Source organism: Larimichthys crocea, chromosome XI, assembly GCF_000972845.2.
Source record: "Larimichthys crocea isolate SSNF chromosome XI, L_crocea_2.0, whole genome shotgun sequence".
In the NCBI taxonomy this organism is placed as follows: domain Eukaryota; kingdom Metazoa; phylum Chordata; class Actinopteri; family Sciaenidae; genus Larimichthys; species Larimichthys crocea.
In genome coordinates this window covers 14,477,835-14,503,892 of record NC_040021.1, presented here as the reverse complement: position 1 = coordinate 14,503,892, position 26,058 = coordinate 14,477,835, and the positions used below count along the sequence as shown (strand labels likewise).

The following is a 26,058-nucleotide window of genomic DNA, read 5'->3' as shown; positions in this document are numbered from 1 at the left end:
CCATTGACTTAATGGCTAAAGGTGTTGTTATTAACGTGGGTTTTCTGAAAGTTACATAAAAAACATTTAATCAAACTGTGCTCGGCTGGAACTTAATTATTCACCAAACACACAATCATTAGTTTCCTTTAATAGCACGAAAATTCTAAATGATGACCTTAAAATGCCAGATGATGAAGCTCACTGACGATCCAAACTTTGATTATCCTATGGTCTGTCTCTGTTGTGTTATCTGGCCTCATTTCTATGTCTGCTCCTCCAGCTCTTTAGTGCAGCCAAGGTGAAATGGTGCACAGAGGAAACGAGGCTCCGACTGTCAGCTTGTGAGACGCTTTCAGCCTCTGCTCTGCTGCTCCACTAAGACCTTCTACAAGCTTTCTAAACAAGTTTCAATTCGACATCCTCTGCCCATGTCAGTCCAAATAAACAGATACAAGGATGTGGCTCACACATCGACGGGCAGGAATAAGACAGACAGGAAAGAAAATATGGGCAGAGGAGAAGAACCAACTGGCCTTAAACTGCCAATGTGTTACTCACACAACTACAGAAAGAGGCAAGTGTACCTTTACTTAAACAGCTCACATGGTAAATCCAGCATAATATACATTTCCACAGTGCCAGACTTCAGGCTCTGAGCTTCACTCTTTAGACTCAACAGATTTTATTCACTAATTATTTCTATGTGCTTTTTACATTTCAGGCACAATTGCTGCAAAGCTGCTGTCAGTGAAACTCATCGTTTCACACAACCGCAGAGAGAGGCAAGTGTTAGCACTCAAATATGCATCAAATGAATGTAGGTCTCGCCGGAAAGGTGTCATGGACTGGAGAGGGCTCAAGTGCATCTAATTTAGTACAAAAATGTTCTCCTCCACTACCTCTTTCTTCCCTCTGTGACTGTAAATTGGATGTTTGGCAACAAATTAAGGGCAGACAGGACATCACTTTTCAAAGCCATAGCATTTTTTTTCTCTTACTTTGTTGCTTGGCATGAAAAAGAAAGCAGGGATTGTGTGCTACTGAGGGCACGGAGACTGAAGTGAAAATATAAGGAAGTGGCTTAAAGATCTCTCAAAGGTACCAAGGACATGATTTAAAATGTATCTCACAGAGTCTTGTTGAAGCTACAATACAGCTAACAATACACACATATAAAACATATTATTTAGACATAAATTCCCACTCGTTGGAGATTCTCTAAAGGTCTGGCTGTGATAAAAGGGCAGAGAGTCCCCCATATTGCCGCTCTTCGACCACTAACAAGTTGAAATAGTACAATCAATGCCAAATCAATAAAGACAATGACCCTAAATCACTGTTTTCTTTCATGACTCTTGATGAGCCTTTGCCATTTGTTGTAGAGATACTTCAAAGATAACGAGGTTGCACTTACATGGCTGTGTCAGGATAATAAGAGTGTTTTAGCTTAATTAATATTCTCAAGAGAGCGCAGGGGTGTCTTTGGATGCTCTACCTCTAAATAACCACATCCATTTACAGCAGAAATATGAAACGTTGCTATATCGGGCTGTAAGGTTTCATGTTGTTACACATTGATCAGCACTAATTGTCTGTGCTGTTGCTGTCTGTGTTCAGTTAGATTTGTCTATTTTAAAACAGGGCAAATTTAGAACATTATATTTCAGCACTTGTTTCATTTGACATAATCATTTCTTTTCTATGACTTTAAATTGACCTGAGACATACAGATGGGTGATAAATTAAAGGAAAATCATGACTAAGTGGAAAAACAAATGCAGATACATCCAGGTGTACAACATAGCACGATTTAGCAATTAACATCCTGTCATGCTCAATGTCTATGGCTTGTATGGAAATGCTGAACAGACCCAATTAATTCTGATTTTGTATCAGGATGGCAAGAGGAAAAGACTTTGAAAGAGGGTTCATTGTTGGGGCATGGACTGCACGAGCTTCAGTGACTGCTCAACTCGTTCATGTTTCAGTACTAAAGTAGCCTCTGCATTTAGATCTGTGAGAAAAACATGAGTAAATAAGGTTGGGAATTGTGGCTGACAGCAGACACTTGATGCCCCGTGATGCTCATTCAATGGTACGATATGCAAGAAAAAAAAAAGAACTGTTCCGCCGGTGACTGAACGTCAATGCAGGATGTGATCAGATTGTCATAAGTAACAGTCCAGAGAATTTCATAGAGAGGATATTACAGTAGGACTGCAGTGCATGAACCCCTCATTATAATGATGAACACACATTTGAGTGTTCAGTCGTGCAAAAACCATCAGCACTGGCCCTCCTTGTCAAGTGGGCGAGTACATATGTGCCATACAGCAAGAGAACCTGAATGCTTGAGCCCTACAGTGAGGGGATTTGGTGCCTCTGTTACACTGTTGGGGGCTTTTTGCTGACATGGATTGGTTCTCAATCAATATAAAGTTGTTCAGAGTGTTTATTTTATGATAAAACATTTCTGTCCTGGTGGGTTAGGGTCTCATCCAGGATGACTATGCCCCCATCAATACCACGCTAAACAGTTGGCACAGTAGACTCCCAAAGATGCCAAAGCTCACTGAAGCTGTTTGGGCATATGGTGATCCAACATCTCACTGGTACTGGTTTACAGAGCAGCTGCATTGTAGTATTTTTTACTACACTGCTAAGAGAGTGACTTTGTTGCATAATCAGAACAGTGAATAGAAATCGTTTCAGGGTCATGGCTGGAATTTGTCCTAGCAGAGAATTAGGCAGAAGACAAAGTGACACCCTGGCCACTTATTCGCACAGTAACACAGATACAGACTCTGATAGTCACACTTTTTAGGTCATTTAAACCCGGCTCTTTTGGATATCTCTGTAAACCATAAAGAAACACATAATAACAAATGGGGAAATTCAAACAACTCCACTCCAGGAGCAAGGCAGGCCCAGCTATGACTTTATTACTGTGAAGCAACGTTGGGCCATTTTGTAATCTCTTTTTCTTTCTGAATGACAAACAAAAAATACCCACAATGCATCACATCCAATTTTGAGTTATGTATGTCACACTTACAGTAGACGTCCACTCTGATGGACTTGATGGCAGGGGATCCAAGGCCATTCTCAGCCTTGCAGTAGTAGCGACCTCCCTGGGTCCTCAGGATCTTCGCGATGTGCAACGTCTCGTTGAACACACTGGAGTCCTGGAAGCGGTCTGACACGCTGCCAGCTGTCTTGGTCCATCGGATCTGGACAACAACAAGGCACAAAGATCTGCTGTTCATCTTCTGTTGTAGCATACATGCGATAGATTCGAATGAGGCAAGTAAGAAACACTGAAGGGCTGTAATTACCCGCCAATCATACTCAAATAGCTCACATGGTAAATGCAGCATAATAATAATAATTTCCACAGCATTGATTTCATTAGTGCACCAGCCTGCAGCTTTGAGTATCTCTTTTCAACAGATTTTATTCACTATTTGCTCCAAATTTTCAGTTTCTTTCAATTGCCGCAAAGATACTGTTACCCCTTTCCTTCTTTCCACATTTTTCAAATTAAAAGGCCCCAGAGTTTTAATGTGAAATTGCTTTCAGGATATATTGTTTTTTTCAGACTAGATTAACTCTGATTGAAAAACAACAAACTGGAATGGAAGTTACTGGAAATATGCAGCAATCTGTTTGCAAAAAAAAAAAAAGGAGCTTGGAGCAACTTTGTCTACTGAGTGCACATGTTAGTGTGAAGGAAGTTCATTAACAGCAAACAGCACCAACAACAATGTGATTTCTTAGATCAGAAAACATGATTCTTAAAAAAAGAAAATGATAATTATGAAAACAGAAGAAACTAGGAATAAAAGCCTGTCCAATCGTTGTTTTTGCGAGATGTCACAGTACAAAGGAGGACTTAAGAACGAAGAATCTTCCTCCAACTCCTCTTTTCTCTGTTCCACACAATACCGACCTCAGCGTGGCCTTCTCAGCATGACTACCTTTCACTAACTGATGAGACCCAGTTAGCCCATGGCATTGAGGTGTAATGAAAGGTGAAATAGTGTTACTCTCCAACGTGAGGTTGTAATTGACTCTCCATCATCACCTTCTCCTGTCCTCATTAAAGCATACAGCATGAACAGGTACTGTGACAACTCTGGCCTGGGGGCCACACAGCCAGAACTACAGAGCAAAAAGCTCCATTCAATCCCTCATCCTAAGTAAGCCATAGATGAACTGGCTTTGCCTGCAGAGTCTCACATATCTCTGTCTAGGCAGGGGGAGGCTATGAATTAGAATCCAATAACTCCACACTGTATGGTGTGGCATCGTCTTGGATACTGATAACATCCCATTTTACAGAGATAGCATCAGATGGAACAGGGATATCAATGCATGGAGAAATGGGGATTGGGTGCTATCTCAGGAGATTGCCACTGTGCTGCTCTAGCTGTGAGGTTTTACCCATGACGATTCTAGCCCGGGGTAACGACAGCTTGAAGTTTGGTCATTTTCCAAACAGATGGGAGAAAGGAAATGAAAGGGTGGGTGGCCCAAGACCTGATAATGGTGCCCTATTCCAGAGGCTTTTTTAGAGCTTGGGGCTAAAAGATGACAGGGACAAGGAATTCACATGCAGCAAAAGTTTATCAGAGGAGTTTCAGATTCTCTGTCTTGCTTGGGGTGCTACTGCTTAGAGTGAGAAATAAATTAGCTACCATGAAATTCAAAGACTGTGCGGCGCTCTGTTTCTCCCTTTCACCTACTTCTTTCTTCGAAAAAAAGATAAAGTCTGCAGTCAGACTCTTTCCCATCCCCTTATACAGACTTTAAGTCCATATATTACCATTAAAGATAAATACCCTAAATGAATACACTGCACAGAAGAGGCTTCGCTTGGCCTGTTTCAAATGCATCAAGAGACACTGAGAGAAAGTACTCAGTGAAAAAGTCCAAACTCAGCAACTGATCGATGCTAAAGCCCCACTATTAAAAAAATCTGGGGCTCTATTATAACAGTTGGGGATATCTTGAGTTCAGCAAAACAAGCCCTGAAGTTAAATAAGTTATGATTATAAATTAGATGGAGCAGAGTTTGAATTCTGTGTCACTCTCCTACAGCGCTCTGGCTCCCCTCATGCAAATACAAAGCAAGCTGGCTTATGGCGACCTCAGCAGAATTCAATATTCTCCCAGCTTATACCCCCAGTCATTTCTTTGCCTTTTGTGTAAAGAGCTTTGAGTTTTAGGAAAGCGCAGTATCAATAAGTGCATTGTTAAAATGACACTAAGAAGTGGGTATTCAAATAACTCTTCATTATTTTCAAATAGAAAGTGCTCCTGTTTGTTTCACAGGGGCAGCAGAGGCATTATTGGTGAGCTTTCAACTCTCCCTGTACCCTGAAGCTTTTTTTTGTTTTTTTTTTACTCCTCCACTCCTTTGACTTTTTACATCGGAGCACCTCTATCCGCAGGGGGAGTTGAAGTATGCCTGGTGAGAACAGTTTGACCCTCTTCACTCTCCTCAGCGCAATGCAAATACTCTTGATCTGAGAGGAGCTGGCGGATTTGAGCAATATGATAATTGCTCCTTCTAGCCCACTGACAGCCTGAATGAGGGTTTTTTTGTGGGGGTGGTGGTGGGGGGGTTATTTTAGCAGCACCTTTCTTATTCCTCAGCTCTGAAACGCTGCAGGTATACACTGGGGAATAAGTCAAACTGCCCATGATGTACCACCCAGCCGTGCTTTATGGCAGAAATGTATTATTATTCCTGTCCATCTAATGCAATTATGCGCATAAAGTATTACCATGAAATGTAGATGAGGTGTGGTTTTCATGTTTTACCTTGCATAGTTTAGAAAAAAAAAGGATCATTCCCATTTTGCATGTTCTATTTTTCTTTTAAGAATCATCAAACACATCGCACCACTTAGTTCCAAAGAGAAAAGCAAAGTCAATGCAATAATTACACCATTAAAACACCAGAAATCCCAACAGAAATATCAACATGCTCGTAAGTAAAGGAGAAGTTCGTCTAGATTAGTATCCAGCTGAAAATCCCAGCAGTGTTTGAGACCACACATGCTGCGATGTCACGGCAAGAGCTAATTAAAATGCGCCCAGTGTCTGTTGTTATGCAGGGATCATATGCTGGAGCACGCGCCTTCGGTGAATCTCCCATAATGCCTGCTGTGACGTTTCGTTTTCCCTAACTGAGGACTGGTTTCTAATTGCTTGCCATCTTTTCTTTTAGGCACTGATGGTGGTCTGTGCCGCTCGGTGGTGCAGCCAAGTGTGGCTGAGCATGACAATCAAGCGATCAGAAGAAGCAACAGGGGGTCCAAATCACAAATTGTGAGTGCACAGACTTTACAGGTCTGTATTAGAACATACTGACCCTCGTAAAAACTAGATGACAGTATGAAACATGACGCTGTGAAGTGTTTGATGTTGAAATATATATTTCAAATCAGAATTGAAGAGGAAACACACTGAGAAGGATAAAAAATGAAATTATTCCGCTTTTATTGGAACCACGCTCAGTTTGAGTGCTGCAGTCAAATTCACTTTTAAGACGGCTGAGTATAAACGAATGCAGGCGCACAAGACAGGGTAAAGTTCAAGGAGAAACTCTAAGACGGTGCTCCCTTTAATACTGCAACAATGCAAAAAAAAAAAGAAGCCTAAATCATGTTTAAAAAAAGCACCATCTTTTAAAGACACCAGCACTGTAGGCTAACTGTCATGGGAACATCCAAAACAGATCATATACTCCAATTGGTCTGTATAAAGTGAAATGTCCCAAGGCCTGAGGTCAGCTTATTTGTACTCACTGACCCGTGGTGCTGCGAGCTGAATCTGGCCAGCCAATAATTGAAACAAAAAAAAAAGAAAAAGAGTGTTTGCAATGTGGTGTTGCTGGCTATTGGAGCCTGGTACTCAAACAAAGTAGTGTGGACATAATGGATGGAGGCCAGGGCAGTGGAGACGGGGGCAGATGGCTTCATCATCGGGGACTCTTTGATGTCTATTCACAGCATCAAAGACAATGAATGAAGCTGCAGACAGTGACCATGACGGTATGAACAGATAGAGCTGTACATGTACAGTATGCATGATGTGTTCTGATACAGAGAGTGAGACAGTAAAAGGAGTCTTTCTATCTAATACAGACAGAGAAATATTCATTTTCAGTATTGATTATTCATTACTTTTCATATAAACTATAAAAAATCTATACAATGTCAAGACAATTGTGAAAAATGCTCGTCTCAAGTTTCCAGAACCCCAAAGGGACGCCTTTAAATTGCACTGATATTCAATTTCCATTTATATGAAACTGAGAAAAACTGAAAGTCTTCACATTGGAGAAGTTGTAGCCAGCTGACGTTTGGCAGTTTTACTTGATAAATGATGGAGTTATCAAAAACATAGAAGAATAACTTCATGTTCTTCAACTAACTGAATATTAAACCAAATGTTTCAGCACTAGATAGAGGAAGGAGAGAGAGATGCAGACAGAAAGGGAGAGAACGGACATTTATTAAAGACATGCAGAGTAGGGAGAGGCCTTGGCATCAACAAAGAGTTTTTCAAACATATTGTGTATCTTGTGATTTTTTTTTTCCAACAGAGAGCCAATTCAGAGATAAAGGAGACAAAGAGAGCAAGGAAGAGATCGACAGTGTTCTTTGATAAAGACGGGGCTAAATTAAACATTTTCATTGTCAATCATTGATCAATTCATTTTGCACCTACTATGTAAAAAAAAAAAGAAAACTTCCTAACATTTTTTTGTTTTTTTTAAAGATAAAGATTTTTTTGGCCTTTTTATGCCCCTATCCGATGCGGGATTCGAGCCACTGCAGCGAGGACTATAGCCTCCACACACGGGGCGGCCGCTTAACCCACTACGCTACCGACCGCCCCCACTTCCTAACATTTTGCTTGATTTGTCTGATGAAAATTGTTCAAGACATTCACGATCCCAACAGGGTGAACTCAAGTAACTACCAGCCACAGCTGTACTAGTGCTAATTAGCAAATGTTAGCATGCTAACATGCTGAATTATAATGGGAAACATGGTAAGTATTACCTGGTAAACGTTAGCATATTAGCATCATCAGTGAGAGTAGGGATGGTGCTCAAAGCACCGTAGTGTCTAAGCAGAGCCTCACAAAGCAGACAGCAGGTTATGTAGGCTCTTGTTTGTTAAATGATGTGAACATATTAGAGATTTTTAAACTTCTTGTCAATTTATTCTCTGTTGATTGACTATTTTTTTCAGCAATACATAGCAATACAATGTACGTGCTAGATAACACACACAGATATAAAGAAGAGAGTAAGGGAAAAGCTCTGGCCGCAAGATTTTATGTCTTATCCTCAGAGAGCCAAGTTCCACAAATCCTTCCAGTGACCTCTGCACTACACATCTATGAGAATTTGACTTCATTGCCCCCCGAGTGTGCCAGATGCCAACAGTCTCAGTCTTCCCGCACAGCCCGTAGTAACACCTTGAAATGCCAAACCCACAGGGCAGAGCGAAAAAGCACATATTATGCTGTGTGCCGGTGACTGACAGGAACATGTATTTCTTTGACAATTAAATGGGAATGCAGACAAGTGTTCCCGCTGCCACGTGTGTGTGTGTGTGTGTGTGTGTGTGTGTGTGTGTGTGTGAGGTTGGATGCATGTATAGTTTTATTATTAGAAAGCCTCTGTTTGTCCTCCGAGGTGGGTGGGCGGATGTGCACGGTGCTGACAGAGAGACCCACTGTGAGGAGGAAGCTGCTGCCTGGTTGGACACAATCCAGAGACTCCATCAGTGGGAAGGCCTGAGGGGCGTCTATGTAATTTAAGAAGTGTGCATATTGATAGACATGGGGAGAATTAAACGGTGGCGAAATTGCCAACCGTGGCCCCATTTACTCTGTGGTTGGTCCTTTGTGGTGCTGATGTTGTACTTGGCACAACACCCCTCAGTCTATGCATTATCATGGGAGGCAGTAGTATTTCAAAGTCAGGGAAAGAGACTAAAATCTGGACAGTAATGGTGAAAAAAGCAATTTTGTGATTTGCTAATGCAGAACTAATTGAAGCCATTTACAGTGATAGAGTAGTGTGACTTGGCCCCCTGTGATTTTGTGGCACAGATGGAGAGTGTAGTTTAAGTTACTGCTGGTAAGGAGGTGGTTTAAGGAAACAAAATCCAGAATGATTCCACAGATAGGAAGACCTGCCCATTAATCTTGTAGATCGTAGCCGATGCAGAGGCGGGTTTCCAGAGCTGAAGTCCCTGGTGTTTTAAGCATAGCCCAGAATCTTTTTATCGGTCATCACGTGTGGCATTCTTTGTAGTCAACATAGATCTTAGCTGTGTAGGAAAACAATGTAAGAAGACAACAGGGACGCTCCTGTCTAGTCTTTTTGCTTAGCCTCTGTCGGCGGAGCGCCATCTGGGAGAGTTTCCAATGGACAGTTTTTATGTGTTGGCAGTCACTAAAATGGAACAAACAACTTGTGATAAAAAAAAAAATCTCAGTTTGTTTGCATCTACATGAATGTACAGACTGTTTAGAAACCATAAATACTGTGTTAGAAGGCCTGAACATTAAAATGTCTGAAAAAGCTGAATAACATAACAGATACCACCTTATCTTATGGTAATGACACTGATGATACTGGAGTCCTGAAGGCGCAGAAGGCAACAGTTCTTCCAACCCGTACACCACATGACTCGCAACCTCTCTTTATAGCAAATATTTTGGTGTGTCACATCAGGGGTATTGGATTTATCCTGCAAATTTACCGTAGGTGTGAGGTGGTAGCGAGTTAATTTGTTTTGATTGCTCAAACATGACATTTTAACATGGAAAGGATGGAGCACATAAGGCACATAAAGAAAGGAAGTGTCAGTAAGAGCTCAGCAATTTACTAATCAAGTTTAGTTTACTACCTAACAGTCTGGTTCAGGAGTTGAGTTGAGGAGTTTTTAAACATACATAACTTCATCAGGAGAAGTGTATCAGGAGTACACATGCAGGTGAGGTGGCTCTGGTTTACACTGTGACATTCATGACGTTTAGATTCATGTTTGAGGTAAGGACGCTCTATATCGGCTGCAGCAAATTTTTGTTGTGTGGTCCAAATCAGCAGAGGACACATAGAAGTTTTAAAATAGATCATCAGAAAACAATAAAAACTAAACAATTTCTTTTTAAATAAAATAAAAATAAAAAAAATAATTTGTACTGTACAATATAACTCAACAGTGTTTCTGTTTTACACATACCATTATACCATTTTCACATACACGCAACAGAAAATGTACCCGTCAATGGTTAAACTGAACATATGCCAATAATAACAGCACGCACTGAAAGTGCACTAGAACTTTTGCAAACTACTGATTACTTTTTCACACTTATGCTCTTGAAAGATGAAGAAACTCAACTCAATTTAAGACCTGGAAAAAAAAGACTGAACATGTTCTGAGGATTAATATTTAATTCTAATGAAAAGATGAGCTGCTGTTGCTGTATTAACTTTGAGAGTCTGTTTCTGATGAGGTCGCATACCCTTGTGTTTTTCCACCAACATCACAAAACCGGCCTAAGGTCTGCTGCCACCCCAGATAACCTACTCGACTTCCGAAGCCACTCAGAATGAATGTGCACTGCCCCCGGGTCGCATGCCACTACCAGAGGGGGCCAAAGCTGACACATCCCAAAGTCCGGAGAGACACAGCCGAGACCCGCTGTGCCAGGGGATCTGCGTGAGTCTCATAATGACTCTGTTTCAAAGGAGATCCGCAGCAACTCCTGCCACAGCCGTGCAGGGCTTTTGATCTCCCACTCTCCTCTTCCCCCTCCCTTCCCTTCCCCTTCACTCTACTCTGTTTTTTTTTAGAAATTCTAATTAAGAGGAAAGACAGAGATGATGAGTGTGAAGATGTCCCCCCCCGACGACAGAAGGAGATGAACGGCGTGTCTGAACCTCTCGCTAATTTAAGAGGCCTCACCTTTTCATTGAAATATAAAAATCAATATGCTCTTTTGCTTTGGCATCCAGAGGGGAAGTGTACAAACTAATGGCCCCTGTCTATTGATCAAAAGAGGAATTATATTAATTAATGTAAATGAGCTCAGTCCTGTCCAGAGATAGTGCCGAATTTTGTGCAATAAGTGTTATCAAGCAAATTGGAAACAACATTCGATAAATGCTGAAAAGGTTAGTGTGTGCAAATCCTGTCCAGATTAATATGAGAACAAAATGTGATGGTGAGGTAGTTTGTGGCAGAGCTGACATTTATACCTACACAAATAAGCTTAGTTGGTATTTCGTCTAAGTGAGTAAGATGGGATCTTGTTTCTGTTTTGTCTTTTATCAACATTTTTTAATTTATTTATTAAGAAAGCACTAAATAGAAGGCGACATGACCAAATTAAAAGGCTGTTTTCTTTAATTAGCTCAGATCACAACAGTAAATAAAAGAGTTATATGGCAAAAATCTATTTTTCAGTTGCAGAGGACTCGAGTGGATTTGCATGACCCAGCGTCTTCTCACGTTGGCCCGCTTCTCGCTTGTTACAGTTCTGCTTTGGCCGATCTTTCGACTGTTTTGTTTCTGCCTTCTCATTAGCCTCAGGAAAGCTTTCATTATCAACATGCAGGTGCACAATGCAACCGAAACCATCAATAATTAAAGGATTAAACTTTTAAGCTGGTTTAGTGCAGAGGTACGTGGTGTGCCACTTAATGATGCTAATGCAGAAATAAACGAAAAGGCTGCTATAGGAAAGTGAGGATCAGAGACAGCTATTTTTATCCACACTGTCAGTTAAAGACAGACGAAAAGGTGCATAGTTCCTTACCTGTGGTCGAGGATGCCCCGTCACCAAACAGGTGAGCTCCAGGGTCTCTCCCTCTCTGATGGTGTAGACTCTCTCCGTGTGCCTCTCCTCCTCAACATTGCAGGCATGCCCTGAGTGTATAATGCGGACAGTTGGAGGGGCTGCAGAGGGGGAGAAAAAAATAAAGCACAAAGTGCGTTAGCATTCTGGTCATTTCTGAAGGAATGAGTAGATTTAGCACAACAGATGGTGTATTGATTAAGAGGCTGTCTCACTGAAAACACGCATTGTGGTCACGTTTGTACTTGACACAACAGACCAGAGGTAGGAAAAAAAAGAAGAAATGGGAAAAAAAATTGAGACTTGGTAATGAAAACAGATTATTTCAAGTGTTTTACGTTTCTTTTTCTTTTTTTAAATATGTACCCGAGTAACATTGTATACATCCAAATATATGCATGCACATAAGCTGGTAACATAAAAAAATATTATAATCATGCTACTAGTTTGCATTACAAAGTAATGTCAGTATATCACATCACTTGCCCTAGCATTTTGAGTGACTCTTGAAGGCAAAATGCACAATTTTACAAAGAAAAAATGAATTGATGGGTTTTTAAACACACTGACAATGAATGTAAGTTATCGATTTATGATGATGTTAAGCTGTAATGTTTGTAAACCTGTTAAACAGGCCTATATTTCCAATCATAATCATGTGTGAATACATTGTGACATTCACTCATGTAAATATACAGCAATTTGAAATAATTTATGCAATCAAAAACTACAGATTTTGTCTAAAGTTCATCCAAACTTAGATTTAGGTAGCATGATACTACTTTTCTATTCTTGTCATGAAAGGTGTTAATAGCGCACATATTGTGTCGTTTTTTTTTATTTATCTGTCATTTTGAGTCAATATTTGAGTACCATTTATGATGCCCCTTCACCCCAGTCACACCCCAGTATCTTGAAAAAAACAACAACTGTTTTGAGAAAATAGATTTGGTAGTTATGGCAGAAGCAAATCAGTATAACTCCACTGTGATTCAAAGTGACACTCAATTTGCATCCTAACTCAATTAGCCAGTGTGAGCAGCAGTAATTCAAATGCAGTGTCAAGTAGAGGACCAACTGTAAACAAGTGATGGTGAGCCGCCAATCAAGTCATTTCTCTCACTCTATATTTATCCTGTTCACTTCTTTTCTGTTAGAATTCATTTAATAACACACATTACATTGCACTGTAATTACATGCTAGAGGGGTCTCATGATAAAACTATATACATTCATATACAGTACACTTTGAAAGAGAAGGAAAATGATCTAAAATGAGTCAGCAATATTTTGAAAAACTCAAAGACTTAAAAATAACTATTAAAGTGAACATCTTGAATGACTGATACAATTTCACAACTGATACAATTTTAACCAAAGATATTCTCAACTGTCATTAGACCATATGGAGAGTGGGTGTCCATATTTAAATCGGTGGAAACCTCATTATAGCACAGAAGTCATTTTAGCACATACTGTAATGTAATGCAATTAGGTATATAAAAATGGCAGAAACTGTGATATGAGCAAATTAAACTTATCCAGCAGCACAGTCACACTACAGTACAGTTTCACTACCCACTGCTGTAATCACTCCATCCTCTCTTCATCATTAGACCTGACCCTTATGAGACAGTAAGGATATTTCAATTCATCCACAACCCAACATACATGTGGGACACAAGTGTTAAATGGAAGGGTGCAATGAGTCATCTTAGGTAAACCGCCCCAAAGATGCTCACTTCTACTGAGCTGTGAATGTGCAGTTGCATGTAACCGACCCCTGACAATACTAGCATCTGCTAAGCATTTACTCCATGATTAATAAAGAGGTTTGGGGATGAGATGATTTAAAGAGCGGATACGGGATATGATTAGGAGGAGGAGTACACATTGGTGGGAAAAAAAAATTATTAAATAAATAAATCAAGCAGAAATCACAAGGAGTTTCAGACTGTAGTGTTCCTTTCATGTTGGAGGAGCAGCTTCCTGTGTGGGCCTCTCTCGGCAGACTTAGCCCCGGCAGCATACTTGTACCTCTATCCAGGCATGCCATGCTAATGAGTGTGGTGACACTCCTACCCAGCGCTGCAATGGGAGTCTCAACCAGAGTGTACTCTTAGCCACGCACTAACCACTTGTCCCTCCCTGTTACCAACCATGCTGTTTGTCTCATTCACCTTGTTGGCTTAAAGCCTCGGCGTGCTGGTCCTGCCTGTCGATTTGCTACGCAGATTGACGAACGCTGATGATAACCGGCTGCTCATAAAAGCCTCGTTGGACTATTTTCACTCTTACCCCTCATTGTCTTCCTCTCTCCATTTGGAGATGAATACACTGGTGGTGTATTCCATAGGGGGGGATAAGGGCTTGAGAAATAGGCTCAGTGTAAGGGAGCTTCATGCAAGGCTGCCACTTGAAACAAAAAAAGGCTTAGAAACAAGACCCCAGGGCACTAGCCGAACAAAGTACTAATGCCATTTACTCCAATGAGCCAGTATCTCTGCAGCATACTATCAGTCCTGGAGGAAAGTAGGGAAACACCCGTAATTAATGATCTTCAACTGCTATAGCAGCTACTGCAGCGGCTCCACACATACACACACAGGCATGAACCGACAATTGTTCTTTGTGCAGACAACACAAAGCTTACAGCAACAAAAGCAAATAACCCTCTCTTAACTGTACATAATGAGCCCCATAATGTTCTCGCAGTCGCACATATCCTTGTATAGATAAGGCCTGCTTTCTCAGATCACTTAGCCCAAAGCATGAACTAAAATCTCTGTCATTACTACATAATTCCCTATTTGTTTAGTTTTCATGAAAGCCTCTTCATAGTCTACTGTCAGTAAGAACTATATTCAGAAAAAGACATCTGAGAATGGAGAATGAGACATTAATGCACTGAGACTTGGGGTTGCGTAAAGTGAGATGTCAATGTGCTGACAGGTTTGAGATAAAAGATGTCCTGGTAGTGGGAATATGGGTGGTAGAAAAAGCTTTGAATACATCACAGCAGGTTAGACACAACTACGTGCCATACGAGTTCATTCACTATTCACTGTAAGATTCTGTCTCGTCTCATATACTGGAACAAGGTTAGAATGATACTTAAAGGTCCAGTGTGTTTTTGTTTTGTTGTTACAATGGACCTTTCATATCTAAAGATGCCACAGGTTTTTTTTTTGCAAAACAAACAACGGCTATATTTACATTCATTCGTACATGATCAACAAAACGTTGCTCCATAGCACCATTCGTAGTCATATATTTCACAGGATGCACAGGAAATCAACCACCAGCAGGCCCCGAAGTCATCTGTTTGTATTATCAGAGGACTCCTTCAACACGCTTTAAAAATCTTTACATGCTTAAGGCCAATAAATCAATAATCACCTTCTCTAAAGCACTTTTTCCACCCGCCCTTTTCCCTACACAGCACAAGTACAAGATGTTAAATGAGTGGTCATGTGTCATATTGAGCAGCAGAGGTCATTTGGGAGCAATGAGCTGAAAAAAACTATTCTGCTGGTGGCACATTTGGATGTTAATTAGATACAATTTTCTGATCTTGTTTTTTTTTTTTTTTTTGTCCCTGCCAGTTGGGGAATTGGCATTGGCATAAGAAGCACATCTGCCACTCGCACTGATATGAGAAGTGCAAAACTGTGCATGGAAAAAAATCAATGCCAAATATTGAGTGGATCTTTGCAGTCAAACTAATGCAGAATCACTGTGAAATCACTTGTTTATTTGCTCTACAAGCACTTATAATTCAACAGAGTTGTTGAAAATGTTGCCATGTGAACCTGTGGGTTAAGTTTGCATAAATGTGCATCTCTGCAGTGTCACTACCCCCACTTACCAACCATCTGTAGGCACACGCTCATGCTCAAACTCACATATACAGCTACCTGATAGCTATAGGTTTAAAGGTAGAAAAAAAGTGACAGTGACATAATTTGCCTCTATGCAGAAACACACAACAGAGAGAGAGAAATGGTAGAAGAGGGGACTGCCTCTGCACATACAACATGTTAGACACATGCATGTGTGTGTGTGTGTGTGTGTCAAGTTGTGTTTAATTGTGCATTATGTCATTGTTGTGTTAAATGAGTGGTTCCCAGTGGAGTGCCTAGCCTTCCTTGGCCTCAGTTGGGGGAGATGGAGACAGTTTATCCACTACCGCCAATGGAGATTAAATTGGATTTGGCTAAAAGCAGTCTTGTCACCACAGTTCTGGAGTGGCTGAGTGGCAGAGGGGGTTACTGGCAATGGTGGAGACTCTAAATTTGACAAACAAATGGATGTGAAAAAACTCCAACAGCTGGGGCTCGTTGTCGGTGTGGGCTTAATGTCCTCAGAGCAACCCCTCAGGAACAATCACCTGGCTCCCAATCACCTTCTCAGAATGGAAGAGCCAGATAGTGAGAAACAGAAGAAGAAAAAAAACACACATATGCAATATACATACGGTAACAATTTAAAATATAATAGTTTTTGTTATCACACCAAATTCATTATGAATTATGTGCTAGGAATGCTGAAAATAAAACTCTAGTTGGTTATGAAGGGACTATTGGGGGGAAAGTCAATTTCAGCTGTATGATAAAACTGCACAATACCAACTTTACAAAAAAGCTTAGTAATAACAAAACTGTTTTTATTGAGCTGTTATTATTAAGCTATTTAAACAAGGCCAACACTAATGAATAATAATAATTAATGAATAATGAGTTGTTTTTTTTGTTTTTTTAATTAATACCACTTTAAACATATGCGAAATTGAGTTTAATTGCTTTAAAAAACAGACTTCTGTCCCAGGTTGTCTCTTTCTGTAATTCTTTCTGTATGTAAGAATTATACTATTTTTCTTTGTAAGACGGTGACACACAGTGACAACATCAGTGCAAATACAGAGGAGCCATGAGGAAAAAAGTAAATGGACTGAATACAGCAATATCTATCTTAAGTGCTGACATTAGCCACCATAAGCTACTTGTCATACCAGACCAAGTAACACTGTAGCAGCATTACTTGGTCTGGTATAAAATGAGCAAAGGCACTTTTGTAAGAGGACCATTATGTTCCTCTTACAAAGTAATACAGTACAATGTAAGAGGCACATAATGTTCAAATCATCTTGAAATCAGCCATTACTGATTGTTTTGGCTACCTGGGGGCAGCGGAATAGGTTTAGAACACAACTCTGATATATTATCATGTTAAAAAGTTGTTGGGAAAATGTGACATCAACTCTCCTTAAAGCTCTGTCTTGGTCTCCACTTACTCCTGAGGGATTTATCTTTGTTCAATATAGCTTTGTTAGAAGCTAAATGCTTTGCCCTGTGTTCACCAGCTAGTCATTAACTTTGCCTGTCTACTGTTTGGTGCTTGGAAGACAGTGTACAGTGTGTTTATTAGAGCTTTTTCAATTAAATTAGCTGCCTGCCACTGCTGGAAACAAGGCTGATAAGAGCAGAGGGACTGAACCAAAGCAGTGAGCAGTAAAGCTGCGAGTCATAAAGCCAAAATATTGATAAGTGCAGCTTTAACAACTGAGAATAACACAATGTATAACCTAACCAAAATCTACTATAAGGTTATGGTTATCGAAATAATAAATCTATAGTGGCCCTACAGTATTATAGACTTAGATTGCTGTTACATTATCTCCCCCCTTATATACCACAGCCGAGCAGATTATGAGTTATGATTAAAAGCAGTATTGGCTGTCTCCTCAGGTGGTGCAAAACACTGGCATTGGTTATATGGATGTGAATTTAATGGATTTAAACTCTGAGAAGAGATAAACACAGTGCCCCACAACAAATTCTATTATTTTCTAGGCTTTCCACATGCCTTGCACCTAAAAAAGTGTAAGCTTACAATAAACCCTGGCCTCCCTCCTGTATAATTGAGAAGCAACTCATCCGTGAGGTTATCCATGTGTGTAAGGCCTTGAAATGATTTGCCAGCAGCACATGCATATTATTACATCAGGGGTTGTCAGAGCGTATTGATTACACACTGTAATGCACTCGCATGCACTCCTCGGCCTACACTGTTATTGTAAATGAGACTCTGTATAGATCCGGCTTCGCGCTATCAGCACAGATCATTTATCACGCGGTGTGTACCCTGGACTGAAAAACACAGACATTCATATGGTGCAGAGACAGCATGACAGAAAACACACCTCAGCAGAAAGAGACAGACAGTCATTATTAAGTTTAATAGAGACATGTCAGGTGGTCAGCTTACGGTCATAAATTAGGTACTTGAGATGAGAAAGCTCATTAGCACAGAAGAGGGGTTCGTTTGTCCGGTCAGTCGACGGACATGGAAACGCCATAAGAGCGCGAATTAAACCTTGCCCAGATGAAGTGCTATTTATAGAAAACAAACATGCACACAATCACACAAACACATACCCATGTGCACACACGTCGACAAACACACACACACACACCCCTTGTTATTCTAAAATTAGGCCAGTGTGAACCTTCCGAAGCCCTGCTGAGATGGAAGGAGAGTAGAGAGAGATGACTGCAGAGGGTGAAGGTGGGGAGATTTAGAGGACAGATTCATCTTTGCTCCCATATTTCGGCGCAGCACAGCGGGGGTTATGGAGCTTGACTGCATACAGCTGCATCCATTATGTTCATGCAAGCTTTTATGGCATGCAAAACATATTGAGGAAACGACACAAAGAGGAGGCCGGTTTCATTGATGTATAATTTAAAAGTGTGTGTGTCATTTAAAAGTGAATACTTGTGTGAAGTTAACAGAACAGGATATGAGGGGAAACGCTGTGTGCTGCATTTTGGTGTTTGGCTTGAAGCAAAGCTGTGATGGTGCTGTCTCTGTCCATGGTGCTGAAGCATACAGCAGTTGTTACTGTAGCCACGCAGGGAGAGCCCATTGCTACGCCTGCTGCCTATACACAGTAGAATCATCAGCACAACTAAACCAAACAGGCAGAAGTTACTTAATCTAACACTTGAGGTTTATTCTACTTCAGTACATGCATATATATAACTCCATTAAATCCACCATCTTGGATTCTACTGTTTATGGGTTCCTTCAGATTCAACACCACGTATATACATTTACAAACATCTATCTATCTATCTATCTATCTATCTATCTATCTATCTATCTATCTATCTATCTATCTATCTATCTATCTATCTATCTATCTATCTCTCTATCTCTCTCTCTCTATATATATATATAGAGATAAGATAAACTGATGAGGTCAGTGGCGTCATAACACCATTAGTCAATAATATAACTCCATTAAATCCACCATCTTGGATTCTACTGTTTATGGGTTCCTTCAGATCAACACCACGTATATACATTACAAACATCTATCTATCACTACTATCTATCTATCTTATCTATATCTATCTATCTATCTATCTCTCTCTCCTGTCTCTCTGTCTCTCTCTCCTCTCTCTCTCTCTCTCCTCTCTCTCTCTCTCTCTCTATAGATATAATATATATATATATATATAACTTTATGATGTCAGTGGCGTCATATCACCATTAGTCCCTTGCTAAAATTTTGAGAGGAAACGTGTGTTTCGTGTGACTGGAGGTCTGCAAACGTGACTAAATGTAACGTAAGTAAAGCTTGAATGCGATTTATGTCAGCTAGTGGTGGTTGTTTAACAATGATCCCAAAAACAAAAACAAAACAAAAAAATATGAATGTTTCCTGGTTTTCTTGATCGTAAATTGTTTGATCTGTTGGCAATTTAAAGATGTAGAATCTTTTTTCCAACATTTTAAAAACTAAATAATTTATCAATAGAGAAAAATATCTGCAGAAAAACAAAGAAAATAATTGTTAGTTGCCTAGTTGCCTGTTGTTGATGGTAAACCTGAAGCCACCTGTTCTCCACCTCTCTATAATCCATCTTCATCATGTACACTAAGATGCTTGAGAGATTACTGGGATTTTCTACAACTTTTTTATATCCTTATTAACAAGAAATAATCATAGTTTTATAGAATATTATTATTATTATATACAGTTTAAAGACACTGACAGAAAACAAATGGAACTTTTGACCTTTTATATCTGAGATACAATTTTAGATCTTTTTCACAGCTGAAATTCAGTCTTATCTTAGCAGGAAAAGCACAGATGTAATTAATAACATTAATAAGAGTTCTGTTCCAAGTGAGCCAGCATGCACAGTATTAGGGTCTGGAATTAGCCCACTTATGCGTCTTAATTAAACCTGTGCTTTTTCTGCTACAACATGTCAAAATGCCTACTGTGAAAAAAGTCTGTAGTAGCCTTAATCTTCGCTGTTTCCCGAAATAATAAGCATAGTGATAATTAGAAATTCTTACAATAATATTAAACATTCTCATTATTTTCCAAGGACTAAATTGGCATCTTATTTTAAGAGCTGTGTTGAATTATATTAAATATAATACTGTGTAATCAAACATTCTGCAAGAAAAAATCTGTGCAGCTACACTGACCTACAGGAAATAAAGTCTTGTTTGTCTTCTTCTGCAATGGCCAGAGATAATTCAGGTGTTGTTAGCACTTCTTGCTATAATGCTGAACAGTGGTTGGATGAATTAGCAGAGTAACATGTAATATGCAAAATCAGGCACAACAAATGCTTATGCGAACACATTAGCTACCATATTTACAGTGGAAACAGGAAGCTTTAGTGGTACTAAAGCCTCTGTGCTATCATCTGATCTAATGCCTATGTCAACTTCAGGCGCAGGCATGTGTTATAGGCCCATTAAACTGAACATGACCAGAGAACATTGAACAGGTCCTTGGCTCGTGTAAGTCAGTGCAGGTTTATGAGGAATAAACCTATAGGCGTACTTTACGAGTACATGCTGGTAAATTTAGAATCTCGTTAAAGACAATACCTCTGTGTAAAGCAGTGCCTGATATCATGATGTATTTTTTAAGACAGATTATCAAGCTGAGGTGTGGAACTATACTTTGCCTACCAACAGTGCGACACAGTCAAAAAGTCATTGAAGTACCACATGATGACAGGCAGTGTATCACAGTGTCACAGTTGAAGTAAGCCTTTGTGGGTTTTTCCTATCCCATTCTACCAGTCGCTCCACTCACGGTGCCACATTGGCATAGTTGTCCTGTTGTGGCAGTTTGATTTCCCTAAACAACACTAATCGGACATCTGTAGGGAAGGATAAAGCCCAGATTGGCTGTAACCATGCAGCAGTTCTCTGTCGATAGGCCTAACTCTGGCCAACACTCACACGATTGGCTGACGCAAGGCACTAGCTTTCTTTATGGTTGGCTAGTAGCGAGCCAGCAACAGCTCACTGAGGATAGAGTATCTGGCACCCCTCGGAAGATTGGGTGTTTCCCGCCAAGAAACTGTCTGATGATTGGCTGCGTTGACTCCAGAGTGAACTGATTGTCCTATCAGTGCCCACAGCGCAGGTTGGCTGACAGTGCTGCCTGCTGGCTGGCTTTGCAATATGCAGCTATCCATAACACCTCCAGGGGGCATATGTCCATGTCTTTGAGTGTGTGTGACTGTATACCATCCATAACTTTTCCAATGGGGAGGTGCTTGGCTAAGCCCTGCCAGCAGGCTCTAACACCTCATTATTCCAAGCCAGGCAGGAAATGGGTTTTAGAGATCTCTCACTGAGCTATGATCTTGGAAATGAGAGCTACAGGTCTCATAGTGTCAGTGGCACAGACCTGAGAAATTCCTACTTAGTTCAAGTTAGCCACGCTGCAGCACTTCACCAAAGATCAAATCCAATTGACGAGGCACGTACTGTAATATCACAAAACACAAACTGTTACAGTCTTGTGCAAATTAATTTGGGTCTGAGGGTTTTCGAGATTTAATGAATTTGAATTTTTCCACCGAGTCTTGTTAACTGAAGGGTGCTTATTCAATGTGATGTTAAATGCAGCTCAGTGAAATGATGAAGATGAAAAATAGCAGCGCCTAAAGCCTCATTAGGGGATTTTCTACATTTGGGTGAAAAACTTGAGCAAGTTAGCACATATAGACTTACTGAGGAACTTAAAGAAGAAAGCAAAAGAGGCAGTGGAGAGGAACATTAAGAGAGAGAAGACAGAGAAATGCTATATATATTACCCAAAATGAAAAATACAGTGTGAGATTATTCTCCCAACAAAGATTTTAAAATGAAAAGTGAGTCCACATGGTGTTTTGTTATTGCATATTTGGTCACATACAGTCATTTGAACATTCAAATGAAAATTAAAATGTTGAAAAAGCACAATAGGTCAAAACTACTAAAACCATTTAAGCAATAACTGAGGACATTATGATTCCAGGATTCCATTAAGGCATGCAAGTTTAAGGTGGTAAATGACATTAAAAGAAATGACCTCCTGATTTTTTTTATTCAAGCCTTTCATACTGTGCCCATGTTTTGCCAGCACATCTAGCACTTTGCTCAAAAAATAAAGTGCCAGATAGTTCAAAAAATAAACCAGAAGGTGGTTAAAAGCATCCTCATGAACCTGTCTAGACGGATAGCACCTGTGAGATTTGATACAATCAGATGTGCGCTAACAGTGATCACCTTAAGCTGCATTTGCAAGCTGCATTTGCACCACCCATGATGTGACTAATGTAAAGAGTTGCTGTGAGCCATAGAAACAGCAAAACATGTCATATGACCACAGGTAACCCGAAACAGCCTTACAGGTTTGCACCTAGAAACAGAGGACTTAGATATGGTGTTGTCATGTTAACAGAGAATTTACTCGAAACATAGCTTGGTGCAGACACACAGCAGTATTTTCACTAGTAACAGTCTAAGGTCTAAGGCAACACCAGCAGCGCTGTGAGGCCAAGGAGAGGAATATATTTTTAAAACTTAAGATTATTTAAGTGTTTTACAGAATAAAAGAATCATATCTTCACTGAAATGCAGACAGGACAGGTTTATATCAGTGGTTGTAGCCTGAAGGAGGGGAAATGGGCAACCACTCCTCTAACATCATCAGCTCTAGACGGACTGGGGAAACGTGGGTGGGCGAAATGGATGAGTCACACTTTTTTCCTCCTTTAACATAATTTTCAAGGTACCCTTGAGCAAGGCATATATTGGGTTAGTGGCAACCAATAAAATGACTACATGGAATGCTAAAGTATGATCTGTTTGTTCTCTGGAAATCCCAATAACATCTCATAAACATGCCAATATCTGAATAAGTTGTTAAAAAAGACAATCAGAGTTAGAAATAATTATTTTACCTCATCTCTTCAACTGAATCCTTTCAACCGGACCCTGACTGATGAAACTTTTAAAGTTTTAAAGTTAAGAAGTTTTCTTGTTATCTATATCTTCTTTTCACCCTCACTGCTGTGTCTCTCAGCTCAAAGACCTTTTATAGTATAATTTTTAAAGCCACTTCATAAAGCTCTTGACACCAAATCCATCAAATAAAATTATTCCCTGAATGGACTCGGCAACTGGATTGTGGCTTAATCAATTGAATTACTACAATAATACACCTGATTTAATTTACTATCTGCGTGGCTCTTACAAGTCTAGTAATTCATACCAATTAAGATGGTGTTCATATTGAATATATTTGTTCCTGTTTGTCTGAAAGACAATTAGTATGAGCAAGATGTTTATGTTCTCAGATTGACGCCGGCACTGAGAACAAACAGACAGAGGGAGGCAGACAGAGAGCCACTTTTAGTCTTCAAAAACAAAATAAATCCACTGCTGTGAGTGACTAATGCTATAAAAAAGCAACTTGCTACTCGCAAACATACAAATGGATTAGAAATTAGCGAGCTAGTTGAGAAACAACAGGAGAAATATCTCGCTTATTTGAAGACTTGCTTGTAAAAACACATAATGTGTTGGATCACAGGGGACGCTGGAAATGAATCCAGCGTGCAAAACAGTTAATTGTTATTTTGACACGCAGTCAGATGCCGAGAAAAAGGCGAGTGAAGCGAGAGCAAGTAGGGCATCTGTGTCGGGGTAGGATGACCAACTGTAGGAGGGAGAAGGAGCTGGTGTGAGTAAGAGGCAGCAGAGCAGGCTAATGTGTTTCATTTCACAGGGTGGTTATCATGGCAGCGGACTTCCTGGCACACTCCCACTGAACACCAGTGCAGTGATTTGAAATGTTAAGCACATTGTTTAATAGTCCATTACGTAAATTGATATTGCTCATTGACTGTTGTCCTTGGCTGCCCACGTAGTGTCAGAGAAAAAGACAGAGATGTGCTCTAGTGCAGTGGAGGGCTAATAGGTTAAGCCATCACTGTTGTTTGGTGTTTCAGGAACAATCTGCCAAAATTTCACACCTGCTCACTTCCTACTTCCTACCACCACACAAATCCAACTCCTAATAAAGTCACAATAAAAATGAGAAATATATTTGCCAATACGGATTATTTTTGTAGATTTATCAAAATAATGACAATTTGCCAATGTGATGTACACATTACCAAATAATGAAAATTACTGGAAAGCTTAAAGGTCCAGTGTGTAAGATTTCTTTGAGTATTTCTTTGCAGGAATTGAATACAATATTCAATAGTATGTTTTTATTAGTGTATAATTACCTGAATATATGACACGTTGTGTTTTTGTCGTCCTTAAATGAGCCCTTTATATCTACAGTATGAGCGGGTCCTCTTCCATGGAGTCTTCCATTTTTGTGCAGTAGCTCAGAATAGACAAACTACAACTGATCTAGATATGAATTTGGAAGGAGAGTGTGAGACGAGGCAGAGTATTTATTCGGTTGGTACCTTTAAGCCTAATCGATTATCAAAAACATTGCTGCCTGATATTCTGTTGACTCATCACTACATCAACTAATTGTTTCAACTCTATTCAATTGACTTCTATGTGAGAATTTACAGCAGACCTAGTTCTTTAACTTCAACCCTCCAACCCTGTCATTCCCATCAAATATAATGAGGTAGAAATGAATCAAATAAATCAAAAAAGGATGAGAAAGAAAAAAAGGAAAAGGGGGTTAGGGCTCCTGACTATACTACACTAGCAGAGGGGAATTCGTGTTCACAATAAAGTACAAAAGGTTTCCAGACCTTAAAGAACTTTTGAGAAGTTTCCCAGCATAGCCTCTACCTGATATGCTGATAACTGTGTCTTGTATAGTGCTACACCAAAGACAGAAGTCAAAGGGTTAGGATCAATAGCTTTGCTGCCTATGAATTAAAGTTATAAATATGACTGACTCATCTATCCAGATATCCTGTGGTGGGTCGAGGAATGGAGAGAAATGTGTTTAAACTAAGCTTTGGACCTGAAAGTACCTAAAGAAATGGACTGGGGAATGCTGAAGTCTGTTCTCAGCTATTCAAATGAAATAAAAGTGCCATCCTTAAAGAGGTTCTTTACACACCACAGCCCATTTCTAAGCCATAATTGAAACGCTGAGTCTATAAGGCAAAGAGGGAACAGAGAGGTCATTCCCATCATATAAAGCTTCAATGGCAGCATGGTGAGGCAGTATATTTTTGGCTGATCACCTACGAAATAAGTGGGTGGCAGGAGTTTTCTTCATTTTTAAAAAATCCAGAACTAAGATGAATGTTTGCAGCACTGTGTATAAAACAGACTTCTCTTACAATGTCTGTTGTGGTTAAAATACATAAAGAGAAATCTATGCTTTTCTTTCCTGATTTGTAAACGTGTGCATGATTGTAGTTGAGGTTTAAGTCCACTGAACTCACCAAAAAGTAGAGGACAAACGACCCTGCAGACTGTCTGTGACACGTTTACTCTGACAAGTGATGGTTTTCTGAAGCCTCTCCCCAGTTTAACAAAGTGCAGGTGTTTGGAGAAAAATAAAAAAATCATTTTTTTGTGTGGGTAGCACTAGACTGACACCCAATTGAATAAGATCTACTTCTCCTGCAGTTGGAGAGGCATTAGGAATAAAGCTCAACCGAACGGATGGGTCATACATCATTGAGCATTACTCGTGCTGTGCTGTGCCTCTAAAACACAAATTGGATTACCTGTGCACCCACGCGGATCACCCGAGTTGGACAGGGGCAGACACAGACACACACACCTACATACACACAGAGGCACATATAGGCATTCATGTGCAAAACGCTTGGTGCAAACATTGTAAACTGTGAAAATCTATAGAGTTTT

General features: G+C 39.9%; 1 protein-coding gene across 3 annotated transcripts in view; it reads right to left on the bottom strand.

The window, feature by feature from the left end:
• The window catches only part of LOC104919830 (MAM domain-containing glycosylphosphatidylinositol anchor protein 2), a 242,050-nt gene that overhangs the window by 99,573 nt on the left and 116,419 nt on the right, over positions 1-26,058 (bottom strand). For all 3 annotated transcript variants that reach the window (XM_019279067.2, XM_010731923.3, XM_019279065.2), the window contains 2 exons: positions 11,842-11,981; positions 3,038-3,212 (listed from right to left, as the gene is read on the bottom strand). In XM_019279067.2, coding sequence (XP_019134612.1) covers positions 3,038-3,212; positions 11,842-11,981 — 315 coding nt within the window. The remainder of the gene's footprint in view (positions 1-3,037; positions 3,213-11,841; positions 11,982-26,058) is intronic.